Genomic DNA, 17700 nt, shown 5'->3' on the forward strand with positions numbered 1-17700 from the left:
CTACAATGGTAGCACTGAATTATTATGTGCAAAACGGCATTATAGTAAATGCATAGACAGCAAATAAACTGAGATTATATGCTGATTATATACCACAATGCTGTTAGATTTGTGAGTGCAGCATGTGGTGAAAAATTTAAGATAAATTATAGAAATCTTGATGTAGTGTGTCGTGTGAACTAACTAAAATACTTTCTCAATGACATTGCAGCTACAGAATCCAAAACCTGTTGGACTCTGTTCATCCTGACCCTCGTTGCTGTTTCCTGTTTTCTCATTTGGAAATTTGAATTGTTTCAGCGTGTTAATAAAATACTGCGGTGAGTTCTGTCATTTTACCAATCAAGTAATGAGAGCAGATTATAAACATTAAATGAGTTGTTAAAGTGAGTTGCTTATTTTCTGTTTTCACTCAGGCGTGATATCGGTCAACCTGTGCGTAGGGAATCTCCAGACCACGAAGAGGTCTGTGTGAAATCCTTTATTTAAATCTCTATGGTCTTGTTTTGCTCACCTATGTTGGTGATTACATGGAAGATGTTTGTTTTGCTTAGGAGCATTGATACATGAACCAAACCTCTCTACTGGGACCATACCTTGCCGTGGTGGAGGGGCTTATCCTCTTTCAAGTGAGGAGAAAACTGAATGGACCCACAGTCTTGGTAACATAACAGTCCAGTTTGGGGCTCCATCTTTCTAAGTGTCAAGATTATGGGTTTCTATAACATTATAAGGTTTGCTGACTATTCAGCTGTCATGAGCATGATCCTTCAACAGGACAACAACCAAGTCTAAATAATTCCTGTAGCGAGAGGAAGACACCAAGGCATCTGAAACAAAACGACATCAGAAACATAACTTCTAAATATAACTTTTAACATTTCCTCAAGTGATTACACCTGGAGGCTAATTACAGAACCTTATTTCATCTCATCCTACTGTAGAGCAACTTTAAGCCAATTCTAGCAGATGATTGACTCTCTACAAACCATCTAAAGTAGATAAAGCTAACAAGTAGAGTTCTGGTAAGTTTAGACTGATTTTAAGATGATTACACCCGCTAGTCCCTTTTCACAGGGAATCCATCCAACATTTACATTAACAAATTAAATACAGTACTATGTAAATTCAATAACAAAGTCTATACACAGAACTCTGATTAAAATCTAACAGGATGTCTGCCATCACACAGAAATTTACTGTTTGTTTTGTCCACTTTTTATTTAAACCTGTTTACAGAAAGGGAACTGGGTAATAGATTCACTAGACTGATTCAAAACATTTTTACATTTCAGTTCTTTAGTATTGTATATGCTAATTGTATAAGATGTGTTTTGCTTTTTTTTCTTGCAGTTTTTTTTTTTTTTTTTTTTCTAGCTTCACAGTGATTATTTAAAAAGACTTTTTTTGTTTAAATTTGTAGCTCTAACCACAGTAAGACTACACAGCTTTCATTATTTATCAAAACCGGTATTGTGGACTGGCCAAGAAATGTGATCTTTTAGCAAGCCAAGTCAGAGGAGTTCACATCACTTAATCCCACTCTGCTTCATCCTGAGAGTCAGGACTGTTTGCCTCATTAGATTTCAGTGTAACAAAACATTTTTCTCAGTTTGCCTGTAAGTTTGAGTCGATTTACTAGTCAGGATTTCCTCTAGGTTTGCGAGCAAGCATCCCTGATGACCAAGTCATTCTACACATTCTAGTTATTTGTGGTAAAATGTTGATAGCTGTTTTATATTAATTATAGATTTATTTATGTTATGTATTACACATACAAACACACACATGCATTCAGTCCATTTAGTGTTGAGTTCAGGTTTCCAGTGGTATACGTATGGCTGTCTTGATGTTACATTGTAGGAAGCCATCCCTTTGTTGATAAGCAGTTGGAAGGGATTTTGTCTTTGTTGTTGTATTTGTATAGTTAACAAGTTTGGAGGGTTTTCTTGGGCAGTTTGAGTTAGAAAACCCTATGGTTTATATTTAAAATAGCATTCCTGTTCTAGTTGTTGCATGTGTTTGCTAGATTAGGATAAGAACTAATTTCCTGATCTTTGGCCCATGTGCTATTTTCGTTTGGATTCCTTTCACAAAGTGTGCTAACTAAATTAAACAGTAAGTAAAAAAAACAAGTTGGCTAAGTGGAATGAAGTAAAATTTTGTAAAACTATTTTTTCTTTTGGTCAGAAAAACAGCAAGCGACAATGATAAATGAGCTGTTGCTTAATACATGCAGGAATCACGTATATTACTCAAGCACAGAATGAGTAATATACGAATAGAATGGAGAGCTATTTCTTATGTCTTACAAAGATGTTTATGTACATATCTAATTCACAATGTTACAATGCAAATACATCCACCATATATATCACTCTAGGTGTGTCTGTGTGGAGTGGACACACCACAAAACCTGCTGTTGCACTAAACACTGCATATGTAAAAGCATCCTAATTCATACACTGGCTACTGCTAATAAAAACTATAGAATAAATATTAAACTCTGTATTTATTGCCATAAGAAAGTTATATGAAAGTAAGCAACTTGAGGATGTTTTGAGATTAAACATGGAAAGACTGGCATCATTCTTTTATTAGCACTCTTACAATGTGGTTGGGATTTTTCTTTTTGTTTAATCGTAATTAAAAACACCTTTCCTTTCAGAGTAATACAGTCTTGAAATTCTTACTTTGTTCTCAGCAAACAATTGAATAAAGGCTCCTTTGTGCCAGCAAATTATAGTTGTTTTTGAATGCTATTAATTTTTCAAGTTTGTGATGTTGTTTGTAGACACATATTCTAGTAAAGTTCTCTCTGAAATAAACCTAATCTTTAGAAATCACTGAGGAATTCTGCTTGTGTAACTAAGACTACATAAAGTTAAGACTATTATACTGAATTATACTGAGAAATATGTTTGTTCAAGAAATTTAGTAACCTATTTCCAAATGAGGACAACTGCTGAACACTACAAACTATAGACAGTAATTTGTCACAGTTTCAACTTGGCTACAATGGTGCTGATTGTTGATGTTGATGAGATGTTCGAATTTGGCAATGAATAACAGGATTAAAAATTAGTAAAAAGACTAATGCTGATTATGAGGACAGGGCAAAAATTAATTCTAAATGTTTTATGTACATTTAGTTTTGTTATGACTTCTGCCTTGATTAATACCATAAATTCACCTTAGCATAGAATTTCTTTAGCCTAACATTCAATTTATCACATTAGACTTTTTTGCAGTATAATTTAAATTATAATTTTGGTGTCATCATTGTTCCTCTTCTTCTGACAACAACAACTTTACTACTACTACTACTACTACTAATAATAATAATAATATATGGTTCATGGTTCTGATTTCAGAACTCCTTAATGAAGTCATCTCTATCATCTGTATCTTTTTTTTTTTTTTAATGAATGCAATATATGCTATATACTACATAGTGTTTAATTGTCAAAAACCTCTATTAGATGAAAAAACGGTAAACTTTTTATAAAATATCTGCTGGTCTCTCACCTGTGAAGACACATGCCACAGAAGAGACACACTGTGACACACATTGTGCTTACTGAGAAAACTATGTAGAATGGCCATATATTGTCTTGTTGTATTTCTCTGTCTGAATTGGTAAAAGCTAAAAAAAAAAATACAAGATAATCAGTAACGCATATTTTCACCAAATATAATATATAATGATATAATTACCTCTTTTAAAAATGACATAAGTTGTTATGCTATTTCATTTGATGATACTGAACAAGACATATTAAACACTTATTAAAATGAGGATTTAAACACCTTCTATAGTCAATATCCACTCCTGGTCGAATGGGAAATATGAGTATAATCCTGCATCTGAAGGCTGTACATCAGATATCAGTAGTTTTCTTGGACTTCGTGGGTCAACATTCATCCTGCCTGATGTGTACCTGATCACAGTTTGGTTTATTCCTGGGCTGTGGTTAAAAAGAACAACTTTGTCTTTATGCCAGACAAAATCTTCAGAAGTACTAGTCCGATTTCCATCACAGTGTAATATAACATTCTCTCCCTTTGAAACATTTATATTCATCTGGTTTTGAGTACAATCTGTGGGTAAAAAAAGTAAAGCCAACATTTAACATTTACTTGCTTGCTTATATTGCATATACAGTACGGTGCCTTGCAAAAGTATTCATACCCACTGAACTTTTCCACATTTTGACATGTTACAACCACAAAGAAAAATGTATTTTATTGGGATTAGATTAGACTGAAAGAAAGTGGCACATAATTGTGAAGTGGAATGAAAATAATAAATGGTGTCCAATTTTTTTTTTACAAATAAATATCTGAAAAGTCTGGTGTGCATTTGTATTCAGTCCCCTTTACTCTGATACCCCTAACTAAAATCCAGTAAAACCAACTGCCTTCAGAAGTCACCTAATTACTAAATAAAGTGCACTTGTGTGTCATTTAATCTCAGTATACATACAGCATCATGAAGACCAAGGAACACACCAGACAGGTCAGGGATAAAGTTGTGGAGAAGTTTAAAGCAGGGTTAGGTTATAAATTAATATCCCAAGCCTTGAACATCTCATGGAGCACTGTACAACCCATCATCCAGAAATTGAAAGAGTATGGCACAACTGCAAGCCTACCAAGACATGGCCGTCCACCTAAAATGACAGGCCAGGCAAGGAGAGCATTAATCAGAGAAGCAGCCAAGAGGCCCATTGTAACGCTGGAGGAGCTGCAGAGATACACAGCTCAGCTGGGAGAATCTGTCCACAGGACAACTATTAGTCGTCTACTCCACAAATCTGGTCTTTATGGAAGAGTGGCAAGAAGAAAGCCATTGTTGAAAGAAAGCCATAAGAAATCCCGTTTGCAGTTTGCGACAAGCCATGTGGGGGACACAGCAAGCATGTGGAAGAAGGTGCTCTGGTCAGATGAGACCAAAATTCAAAACGTTATGTGTGGCAGAAACCTAACATTGCACATCACACTGAACACACCATCCCCACCGTGAAACATGGTGGTGGCAGCATCATGTTGTGGGGATGCTTTTCTTCAGCAGGGACAGGGAAGATGGTCAGAGTTGATGGGAAGATGGATGAAGCCAATTACAGGGCAATCTTAGGTGAAAACTTGTTAGAGTCGGCAAAAGACTTGAGACTGGGGCGGAGGTTCACCTTCCAGCAAGACAATGACCCTAAACATACAGCCAGAGCTACAATGGAGTGGTTTAGATCAAAGCATTTTCATGTGTTAGAATGGCCCAGTCAAAGTTCAGACTAAAATTCAATTGAGAGTCTGTGGCGAGACTTGAAAATCCAATCCAATTGAAAATCCAAGCTCGCCTTCCAATCTGACTGAGCTCCAGCTATTTTGCAAAGAAGAATGGGCAAAAATTTCACGTAATTGCATTCTGATGTTTATGATGATGGTGATGATGCTGTCAGTTTGATTAAAGATGAGTCTTACACATTGTGTAGTAGCTAAAGTAGAAGTTAAAAGATGGTTGACTTTAGAGACACAAGCAGAACTTAAGAAAAGAGTGCAACAGAGAGCAGATGATCATAGGTGTCCAAAATTAAATAATAATTCACACTTTCAATGGCGTAAGTTTGATTTTGACATTGCTGGGGACATAATTTATTTGACATTGGTGGGGACAACATTCCCCGTATTTTGTGCATAAAACTGTTGTTATAAGAATACTTTCTTACTCACATACCGGTAGCCTGCATAATCACGATGCATGTTGCTTCAAACAACGGAATATAGCTGCAGCCTCCTACCTCAACACATTAGCGAGAAAGACAAAGCCAATCAAACAGCGACGTGGGTTAGAGAGCAGGACTCAAAAAAGGCAAAAAAGGCCAATCCTTTTAGAGAGGCGGGATTCATTGCAGGGGTAAATCTGTTAACCGTTTGTGTTCCACAAGTTGCGCCATTTTTTACAGAATGCCATTGTAAAATATTTTCATCATATGATTCCTTGATAAATGTTAAATGAAATAAGTAAAAAAGCACAAGACACAGACGGACATCAGTTGCTATCTATAAATATATATATACGCTTGGTCGAATTATTGCTAGGGACAAATGAGTGTTCCCTGGATACTGGTAGGGACATGTCTTTGTCTTGCAATGTTTACAGTTAAGCCATCAACATACAATAAAATATAAACATGACTGTTATTGTGAAAAAAATATATAAAATAAGTAATGTTTTGTAACAAAATCAGTTATTAAATAATCAATTTACAGTAACTGCTCTATGTATAAAAACAACAAAGCGGCTTTGGGGTGCACAGTGCACTATGCAACAAGCTATTGTGAATAAGCTAACGTTAACTAGATAAGTAAGAGTTTAATCGCTAATATAGCAGGTTCATGGAAAATTACTTCGGTAATCAGCATTTTTGCCGCAGCTAATTTATGAACGAGTCTGCATCAACTACATTAAAGAGAATCGCTTTATTTAAAGTGAATAAAATCCCCTACTTATTGGAGTTCAACATTAACTGAGCCGCAGCCACACACCTGAATCGTGTGTGCAGAGTAGGTGAGATGAACTGGGAAAGCAGGTAGTGGGTCAAACCACTGTGATGAAGGGGAGGGGGAACTCAACTGTTTATAAATACATTTTTTGCATTCGTTTGTTTGTTTTTCTAGTTACACAATTATTTAGGTATACATACATACATTTTTCACAATAGAGAGTGCATTGGGGGGTGGGGGGGGGCATGTCCCCTCCATCCTCCCCGGGATTTACGCCCATGGTCTAGGCTAGTGTGAAACATATTTGACATAAAACCTCAACATGAAACAGCTTGGCTCTGGATGGGACATTGTCCTCAATCATGACCCTTAAAGGTGCCCTGCCACACGTATTTCATTACTTTTGTGGTAATGTCTGAAGTTTACCATGGACTCTGTAACATTTTTTTGTGGAAATAATGCCTTGGTTACCTTGTTTCAAGCCATTCTAGTGTGGTATAGAAAGCCTCAGTGCAGGAAGACTCAGCTCGATTTGCGCCAGTTCTCATGAATATTCAAATGAGCTATGCTGCTTGGCTCCGATTGGCTAACCGCTAGGATATGAGAGCATGACTATTCATTCACCCAGCGCAATAAGTAGCCTAAGCTAGAGGAACTTTGTTTACAATCACCTTGAATTGCGGCAGAATGGCTTCTTCACAAGCCCCTTGACGTTCAGCCATCCTTGCTGTATAGGAAACTCACTGAGCTACACGAATTCTGGAGGCGCGGTCTCAAGTGGGAGAGCTCATGAATAGTAATGAGCTCAGTCACTCTGACGTCAGACTGACCAGCTTTTCCAACTGACCTGATTTCTCCCCTTATTTCTTTTAAGTGGCTAGAACTGACAGGGGAGGTAACAGTTCGATTTCAAATTCACGACACAACACAAACACATATGGACCTAACACATATCAAAAAATACAAGTAAAAACGGTTTTGTGTGGAAGGGCACCTTTAAAATGGCTGGGCTTGAGCCGAACTGTTTTAAATGGGAGCCAACATTACAAATGTTAAAGGAGTGCAAAAAGGCAACAAATACTTACAATAAACAACACCAGTCATAATCTCTCTTTCTCTCTCTCACACACACAGGGGCGCCACTAGCAATTTTGGGCCCTATGAAAGAAAATGAGACTGGGCCCCCTACCACACCCATTTCGGACCAAACATACAAGCCAGCCTAGCTATCAAAATGTTTTGTCTACAATTTAATAATACTAACCTATAACTTTTGCTATTGCTTTTGACCACTAGGTATCTGTATTTATCAAGAGACCTACCATGGCTGTATAGCTAGCAGATGATTTATTGTGCAAATGTAAATTTAATAAAAAATACAGTAAAGTAATTAATATTCAGGGAAAATGCAAGATTCTTAAAGTTTAAACATACATTTTACTAAACACAAATATATAAACACAGTGCAATATACAATACACTGCCACAATTACTTTTCAAAAAATATATAAAAAATAATTCACAAATATATATATAAAGTGCAATATGCAATTCACTGCATCATCAGTGACTTTTAACAACCAGTTAGCTACAATTTAAATTAGAAAATAGTCTTTTGTTTAATCTGTCAGTGACTTAAATGCCAATAGACACACCTGGTCTTCTTGCTGGCGAAATCATTAAACAAAAATATTAAACATGATCATATATAAAGTGCATTATGCAATTCACTGAATCATTAGTGACTTTTAACAACTGACAGCAGGTCATGTGGCTCAGCATCTAAAGTGTCCATCTTATCCTCACTCTGTCCCTTGTAATGTAAGCTTCTCACTCCTCCTCCTCATATGTGCTGCTGCTGCTACTAATACTCTCTGCTGCCTCATCTGCTGTTTCATGATCTCTTTCTGTGTCCTCCCTGACTGACTGACTTGAGGAGGGTCCGGGCTCTAGAATATCCAAAAGATAATTCATTCAGAACCTGTTCTACATGGACATAGTGTTTACCAAACCAATAGATAAAATAATAAATATATAAATAATAAAATAAGAAATACCCTGCAACACCAGCATTTCCAGCATTGTCTAACATTTCTCATGATCATGATCTTACTGGGAAAACTAGATTAAACTAAATGTGACTATTAGCTTAACAGCTGTATTTTGTGCTTGCCAGCTAGCTATGCACATACAGCATATAATGTCAGTTATGGTATGCCCATTTCACTTCCATAAGCTTGCTGACTTCACATCAATTCTACTGTACCATGAGTTCTATCACACAAGACAAATCTGCAGTTTAACCTCAGATTTTATCTTTTACTTTTCCACAGCCCACTGCTTGTAAAGGAAAACCTTGTAATTATTCATAATTTCATACTAAATTTAATTTACACAAAAAGAACATAAGATGTTTGATGTTTGAAGGACTGGTTGCTTCAGGGCTTACAGGATCTTCTGATGTACTATCTCCCAAACCATCACTTTATCGAAGAGTGGAATGTCACACTACAGACAAAGACAGATGAATCAGGAGCTTAATAAAATGTTTGAGGATTAAATGTGTGAACAGGAGCACTGTTGTACCTGTCTGAATGTGAGTGGCTTTCCTTGAGAAAGGAAGTCTGCATATTTACAGACAAAAACACCACAGTCATTGCCATACAACTATTTAGGAATTGCCTAGACACAATAGCAGAACATTTAGTCTTAAAATGACAATTCAGAGAAGACCCATATAATTCATTATCTGGTGTTATACAAAATTTCTCATTTGGCCGATGGTCCATCTGGAAGCTTCCAAGATGCATCTTTTCTTGACCCTGCGCTCCTCTGTAAGGTACTTTCTGTTAAATAAAACAGAATATGCATATCCAGATATTCAAAGATGAATGATTAAACCACAGAATAACAGCAAAAATAAGGAGACACTCACAACAACATGTGACAGATATCATCATGTCTCTGACTCATTGAGTCATAGTACTGTATGGTCTGGAATTTAAAATCAAACAAACTGATCATATCTGCGAAAAACAATATTGTTTAAGATTACCCATTCAATAATTTTTCAATATGTTGAACCACCCTTTTAGACAACACAAGAAATATGCATTTTTTTACTAATTAAATTGATTTTACACAAAAAGAAACAAACTTTAAAGCAGTGGTTCTCAATTGTGTGTCTGTTTATATAGAGTCATGAAAAACATGGAAGAAACACTGTAGTTACAAATCTGTAGCTTAGTTGATTCATCAGCACTTGATGTCAAACTGGGGCACTAGGCAAAAACAGTCGAGAACCACTAGGTCTCATTCACTAAGCATTGCATAAATTTGTGCATGGAATCTGTGTATAAACATTTTCATGGACAAATCATGTTTCATCAATAACTTTGATTTTAAAATGTATTCTAAATTTACTGGAAAATGTAGGAACTAATAAAAAATAAATTGAATGTCCAGCCTTAATCTGTGACACACAGTCAGAAAGCACAATTGGTACGTGAATGTTCATGTGTGACATTAAAAAGAAATAATGACATTAGTATGACTGTGTTGTCCTTCATTATCCAACGTAGGTATGCTTTTATTTCTCCTTTATTATCCATCTGAGTTGATCCTGGGATTGGAAATGCCCGCGCAATAAATCAGCATTCTGCGCATGATCAGTGACCGACCTCCAGAAACGCCCACTTTACGTCGTGGTAATGAAACCCCTGGAATTTAGTGAATGCCGTTTAGGGAACTGTTTTCGGGTGCGGCCGTGCGCATGCGCATGCAACAAGAGAAAACCGCGAAAAAATGAACACTATGATCACTGGTCAGTCTGTTGGAAAAAGAAACAATAAAATGATACAAGATGGTGTGTTTTAGGACGGGGTTAACATGTTTTTGTCTGCTGTTTTTGTTTTTTACCAGCATTAAAGGTAGGAGCTCCTTCTTTATCTGTTAAACAAAAGTATAATTGTAGATGTTGAAACAATCTGAACAAAATAGTGAAACTCTCTAGCTGGGTTGTTTTTTACTGAATAGAGTAAAATGTTTTGTTATATAGTATTTTTATGTTTTTTACTGAATAGACTAAATTGTTGTTATATAGTATTTTATGTTTTATACTGAATAGACTAAATTGTTTTGTTATATAGTATTTTTATGTTTTTTACTGAATAGACTAAATTGTTGTTATATAGTATTTTATGTTTTATACTGAATAGACTAAATTGTTTTGTTATATAGCATAGGTCACTAACAGGCGGGCCGTGGTCCGGGTCCGGACCCAGAAGCTGTCCAATCCGGACCCGGACCTACAGCCAAAAAAAAATAAAAATTATTTAAAAAATATCGCACTCTATTGTGAAAAATATATGTATGTATACCTAAATAATTGTGTAAGTAGAAAAAAAAACGCAAAAAAATGTATTTATAAACAGTTGAGTTCCCCCTCCCCTCCCCTTCCTCACAGTGGTTTGTCCCACTACCTGCTTTCCCAGTTCATCTCACCTACTCTGCACACACGAGTCAGGTGTGTGACTGCGGCTCAGTTAATGCTGGACTCTAATAAGTAGGGGATTTTATTCACTTTAAATATAGTGATTCTCTTTAATGTAGTTGATGCAGACTCGTTCATAAATTAGTTGCGGCAAAAATTCTGATTACCGATGTCATTTTCCATGAATCTGCTATATTAGCGATTAAAATATAACTTATCTAGTTAACGTTAGCTTGTTTACAATAGCTTGTTGCATAGTGCACTGCAACTAACACGCCAAAGCCGTTTCCCATGCATTGTTTTATTTGGGACGACTTGGCATAATGTTAACTTAACATTAACGGCTACAATTAGCATATTGTTTAGCTGTGCATTTACTAAATGAGCACTGTGCTACGTCCGAACTGACCTCACTGTATTTCTTTGTATAATCAAATTCTATTCTGTTCTTAAGTGTCTTAATTAATTTTAAATAAAATTTTAAACCTTTTTTAATTCCTTGTTTTTATAGTTGTGATTATTTTTTTATGATAGTTTTACTTTCTTTATGTAAAGCACTTTGAATTACCATTGTGTATGAAATGTGCTACAGTATAAATAAACTTGCCTTGCCTTGCTGTGTCATAGACTAGATAAAATGGCGGAGAAAAGGTCAATTTGAACCTGAGAAAAACTTTGAAAATAACCATAATGACGCAGTCTCCATGCTACAATAATAATGATAAAAGCAAAGTTTTTCACTGTGGGGACTTATTAATAATCTTAATAAGTACAATTTGACTGTATTACTTGTGTCCCCCTTCAAAAATTGCTCATGAGAAATTTTATATTTATTGTCCCCCGACTGTTAAATGAAATTTACGCCCATGCACACCCTCATATTCTCACGCAGATTCGTGCAGCAGTGAGGAAAAAAAATCGTGCCGCATGATCTGGCAAAGCAACGACCAGACAGACAGAGAGACCAGACAGACAGTGTAGTGAGTTTTGTGTGACAATTGTGAGGGAAATACACAATTTATTCCCATAATCAGCCGTTCTCCCTCCCATCTGCACCGTGTGAATTGTGAACACAGGGACGTCAGTGAGTTACAGGGCGCTCCGTGTCTCAGCCCAGTTTAGGCTAGTAACTAATAGGCCTGTTTGTTTTGCAGCACTGAGCAGTTATTTTACATAACTTTATCATAAAAACAGTACAAAAGCATTTACAGATGACAAATATCTGGACATGCCTAGTAATTAATGTTAATTATTGTTTTCTAACAGAATGTCAAGTCAACGACATCCCATATTAAAATGATTTTATTTATATCAATCACAATTAATTGACCCAGCCCATGCTTGAATTGCATTAATCTTGACATATTGTTGAGTCCAAACTCCACTAACCAGTCAGCTGCCTTCTGAATTCTGGTTGGTTTCTGGCACAACACACAATTAGCTCTCTGGAGGAAATCAACAATTTGCTCATTCTCATGATGTGAACATATTTCATTTTTAAAAAATTCTCCTTTTTTTCAGCCATAAAGGTTATTGGTCGGGATGTGACTGTGACAGCAGGAGATGATGCACAATTATTCTGTGAAGCAATCGAGACAACAGAGCCTCTAACTACTATTAGGTGGCAAAGAAGAACAAAAAAAAAGCCAACAAATGCAGATTTTCTGGTTGTAACTTCTAGTGGCAAAGAAGAATACATAAACACACTGAGGGAACGAGTAAAATTTGCAGGGAACTTGGCAGTACTGGATGGCTCAATTCGTCTAGGTAATGTTACTCTTTTAGATGAAGGAATCTACACCTGCATCTTCAGTGTATTTCCAAGTGGACCATATAGAACAGAAATTCGTCTCAGAGTACAAGGTAAAATTTGTTGTTTATTATAATGTGTTACGAGGCTGTTCTGACACTTTGGGCTTCATTTATTAAATGTTCTGTAGATGTCCACATATCCATCCATAAATGTTTTCATTTATAAATCACTATGAGCTGAAAATGTGGTGCACAGGAACAGAAGTGTTTTTTTTTTTTCTTCGAGCAATTATTATTTATTGTAAATCTAGACTGTGTACTGTTTCTGTTCATTTGTTTATTTTATTATACATTTTTTCCAGCATGTATTTGTTCTGATGGTAGAAATAAAAAAACAATTTTCACAGGGCGGGTTAAGTTTTATACATAATATAATTAAAGAAATTCTTACTGTAGTTGAGAATTGTTCTACTAAATGAACTCCTTTTACTGCTGATTAGTTCCATGGTCTTGGAATACAGTTAATGCTCGTTGGTCACAGTTGAGGAGTACAGTGTTATAGCTATTTAGAGCATGATAAATATGGATTGTTTTCAAATTGTAACAGAAATGGAAATGGTGTTCTATCAACTCAAGTTCATGATCTGTTCACTTGATTTGAAAATGCTATTGCATAACAATTGTAAATGGCTGAGGCTAGATAAATATGAAAATGAAACACCAGGCTGTTGACAGTGCATGCAGTTGTAAACTAAAACAGGGCTTTTTATGGTTTTTGCCTTCTTGCTTCTCACTACAAACCTTTAACATTGCAGACCTAAACAGCGGTGCAGTGTGAAGTTCACTATTCTAAAGTCAAACTTAAACCCTACGAGTCTGTTCTATAAATAAAACTTACACTCAATAACATGAGTGATCAGGGTCAGACATACATATTAATGAAACACATTCATTCAGAGATCTTTTAAACATAATTATTTTTTTAAATTCTTGTTCTTGTTTTCGTTTTCAGTTCCTCCTGTTGTCACTGTGGACACTGATGTTCCTGCTGTTGCTGGAGACACTGAAGGGATTTTAGCGACCTGCACTGCAGCCAATGCAAAGCCTGAAGCAGAAGTGTTGTGGAGTCTGGGTGCTTTAAACAACACAGTGAAAGTACAAAATACTGTCACTGTGGACTCTGAAGATAGATACACTGTTAAAAGCAACCTGATTGGAACTGCATCTAAAGATCTAAACCAGAAGAAGGTTCAGTGTGTAGTCACACACCCTGGACTAAAGCAGAAACTGGAGCTGAATTACACATTGGATATACACTGTAAGATAACTGTAAGATAGTTCATTATTTTTATGCATATGCTTATAACCATAAACTAAAAAAAAGGAATATGTCAGATAAATACATAAACCAACTTAATTGTGAAATCTCACAAAGATTGACATCTAGAACAATAGTATTACATTTACTGTCATACAAAAGGATATATTTATTACATTGTAGAAGCAGTAATACAAAGCAAAATTATTTTCTATAGTCTATTATAGACATTAATATGCAAGTGGATTTTTCCTTTTACATTTATTTCTGTTTCACTGAGTGTTAAATGGTGTAAAGTATTAAAGATTCTTTTTTTTTCTCAGATCCTCCTCAGGTGGTTTATATTAGTTCAGCAGGTGATCAAGGGGCATTACAGTGTGAAGCAGATGCTAATCCAAAACCTACCAATTTCACCTGGAGCAGGTAACAGAGTCGAGTCACCTGTTTATCATAAAAAGTTGCAGCTTACAATAGATAAAAAAGTCTACACACCCTGAAGGTTTTTTGTGATTTAAAAATAAATGAATTGATGATGTTTCCTTCAGGTTCCTTTTATCTTGAGCTTACTAGCAGTGTAGTTTGCATGATACAAACTAATTTTGAACGTCGTTGTCAGTTTTGCACGAGCTTATGATGGTGGATAAACTGGATTCTTGGCCAAAATGTTTAAGCAATCAATGCATAAAGATGCTTAAAAATAAAATTATATTTCATTAAATTATGCAACAGTTCAATTGAATTTATTTCAGATTTTAACAGTTTGTTTTACTTTGGCATGAAGTTGCCCAGCCATGTGAAGAATGAGAGATTGTTGTGACATGCAGAGAGTAAACAGTACTTGTCAGATACTCTGCAGCCTTAGGGCTCTCAGCATTCATGTTTTCCAGATTACCATTAACATTATTTCTATTTATTATTAGTTATTAAATATAATAATTATTCTGATAAACATTATTAATATAAATATAATAATAAAGATTCTATACAATTATGTAATACTTAAATTGTTAAATTTTGGGTTTATCCTCAAATAGTATGTTAATAATCAATAATCTCTGCAGGAATCTCTGGGGAATCTCTGCAGTGAAAAATCTAATAATATTTTTAATAGTTTCTCTTTTTCTTTAATAAATAATTTTTTTTGTTATCCCCGAAGACACCCCCTTTCTGACAGTTTTTGTTACCTCAGTCAAAAGAAATCTAAAAAGCCCATTCACATTTTTAGTATGTGTCATTGCCAGAAGTAATAATGTAAATTTCAGCATGCTTGTGGAATAGAACAGTTTAAATGCTAATTACAGTATGCTGTTTATACAATCACACTTACTGTTACATAACAAATACATTTTCATTTAGATATTTTCCAGTGAAGGAGACTCTTTCCAGTGGTGTTAATAGCAGTCTGATTGTTCGGCTGACCCCTGATAGTAACAGACCATACTATTGTGTGGCGTCTAACCAATACGGGGAAGCTGTTGGTTCCTTCTATATGCATGTTAAAACATGTAAGTATGTATATGATTTGTCCTTCACTGGAACAGTGAATAAATGCTCTTACTTGCAAGATAGTTGACATACTTCATATGTGGTTTATTTTATAGATACACAGTTTAATAGATTAGCATAGAGTCATAAGTCATCATCCTACATGTATTCAACTTAATCGTAACATTCCAGTTATAGTCAAATGTACTGGAGTGCAGGGTGAAAAGAAAACTAAAAATGGTCACGTCTACTTAATATGTTCTATACTGTGTAAACATTTAACAATCGGAAATAAGTGTTAAATGAGGATTTTGGCCTCAGTGACATAAAACAGTTACCACCAGTGTTTCTTTTTGAGATAAGTCATATAAATCTTTATGAAGTGTGTCATAAACTTTTAACTAACTAAAATACTTTCTCAATGGCATTGCAGCAACAGAATCTAAAATCTTGTGGACTCTGTTCATCCTGACCCTCGTTGCTGTTTGCTGTTTTCTCATTTGGAAATTTGAATTGTTTCAGCGTGTTAATAAAATACTGCGGTGAGTTTTGTCATTTTACCAATCTAGTAATGAGAGCAGATTATAAACTTAGAGAGTTGTTAAAGTGAGTTGCTTATTTTCTGTTTTCACTCAGGCGTGATATTGGTCAACCTGTGCGTACGGAATCTTCAGACCACTAGGAGGTCTGTGTGAAATCCTTTATTTAAATCTCTATGGTCTTGTTTTGCTCACTTATGTTTGTAATTACATGTAAGATGTTTGTTTTGTTTAGGAGCATTGATACATGTATGAATCAAACCTCTCTACTGGGACCATACCTTGTCGTGGTGGAGGGGCTTATCCTCCTTCAAGTGAGGAGAAAACCAAATGGTCCCACAGGATTTGTAACATAAAGGACCAGTTTATAAGGTTTGCTGACTGATCTGCTGTCATGACCATGATCCTTCAACAGGACAACAACCAGGTCTAAAATATTTCCTGTAGCCAGAGGAAGACACCAAGTAATCTGAAACAAGACGACATCACAAACAAAACCTTTTTAACATTTCCTCAAGTGATTACACCTGGATGCTCATTACAGAACCTTATTTCATCTCATCCTACTGCAGAACTGGGTGAAGCCAATTCTAGCAGATGAGTGACTCTCTACAGACCATCTAAACAGTGTTTTAGGCTCATGGTATCAAGTCTGTAACCCAGTGAATCAGAGTTAGTGTATTCAACGATAGAGGCTGTAATAAATTTTTTTACTAAGAAGTTGTTTGTGAAGTTCTGACCTTCTGTGTGCAGGACTAGAAGTTGGTTTTGACTAGAAATTGTTATTACTAGAGATTGTTTGTATAAACTTATTAGAGGGTCACAATGAGCTGGAGACAAGTTGGCTAATAAACAACTCTAGGATCAGGATCAGGATCCATCTAGCCTAGGGGTCGGCAATCTTAAACACTCAAAGAGCCATTAGGACCTTTTTCCCACAGAAAAAAAAACACAGGGAGCCACAAAACCCTTTTGACATCTAAAATGAAGATAACGCTGCATATATCATTTTTTACCTTTGTGGAAAGTATAGAAAAAACTGTAGTGTGTTGCATTTATGAAATCAATGTAAACGAAATTTTATTTCTGCAAGCAAACAAAAATATTTTGTACAGTTTGAACTAACCTTAACAAAAAAGACGCTGGGTTGAAGGTTACTTTCAAATAAAATGTTCAATGTCTAATTGAGTCCTCTTCATATTCATGACATCAAAATTTTAGCTTGCAGGGCAGCAAACCAAAAATGCGTCTGCTTCTGTGTGTCATATTTCGCAAGTCGGCAGTTATGACACATAATTTGAGCAAGTTAAACACGGTTTATTTTAATGTTACAAGAGCATTATAATCTTAGAATTTAGAATTACATTTTTTAAAAAACTAACTAAAATAAAATAAATATAAATTAAATATAAATTTTCCAAATCTACAGGGAGCCACAGCAGAGGGATGAAAGAGCCACTTGCGGCTGCGACTATTTATAATATGACTTGGCTCTTGCAATATTCAACTAGTTAATATGCAATAGCAGATATCAGAATTTTTTTTTACTAGTGTAAAATGTAATTCCTAATATCAAAAATATGGTTACTACTAGAAATCACACTCTATCA

General features: G+C 35.4%; 2 protein-coding genes and 1 long non-coding RNA gene across 6 annotated transcripts in view; 2 read left to right on the top strand and 1 right to left on the bottom strand.

Annotated features, from left to right (window-relative positions):
* Positions 1-17700, top strand: part of LOC132850403 (nectin-4-like) — a 107143-nt gene that overhangs the window by 22155 nt on the left and 67288 nt on the right. Inside the window, exons 6-8 of one of the 4 annotated variants that reach the window (XM_060876976.1) lie at positions 212-320; positions 417-465; positions 555-2720. The exons of 2 other annotated variants lie outside the window; for them this stretch is intronic. In XM_060876976.1, coding sequence (XP_060732959.1) covers positions 212-320; positions 417-465; positions 555-563 — 167 coding nt within the window. In that variant the 3' untranslated portion in view covers positions 564-2720. One more of the 4 variants, XM_060876974.1, reaches the window with a different exon arrangement.
* LOC132850409 (uncharacterized) overlaps positions 3485-17700 on the bottom strand; it is a 65180-nt gene continuing 50964 nt past the window's right edge. Inside the window, exon 3 of the long non-coding RNA XR_009648975.1 lies at positions 3485-3646. This is a non-coding gene — a long non-coding RNA (uncharacterized LOC132850409). The remainder of the gene's footprint in view (positions 3647-17700) is intronic.
* LOC132850407 (nectin-4-like) lies at positions 10262-17274 on the top strand. Its single transcript, XM_060876983.1, has 8 exons — positions 10262-10433; positions 12518-12859; positions 13761-14066; positions 14390-14489; positions 15423-15571; positions 15985-16093; positions 16188-16236; positions 16326-17274. Exons 1-7 carry the CDS (start codon positions 10367-10369, stop codon positions 16231-16233), a joined length of 1119 nt encoding a protein of 372 aa, XP_060732966.1. The 5' UTR covers positions 10262-10366; the 3' UTR covers positions 16234-16236; positions 16326-17274.

This window comes from Tachysurus vachellii, chromosome 8, assembly GCF_030014155.1.
Source record: "Tachysurus vachellii isolate PV-2020 chromosome 8, HZAU_Pvac_v1, whole genome shotgun sequence".
Lineage (NCBI taxonomy): Eukaryota > Metazoa > Chordata > Actinopteri > Siluriformes > Bagridae > Tachysurus > Tachysurus vachellii.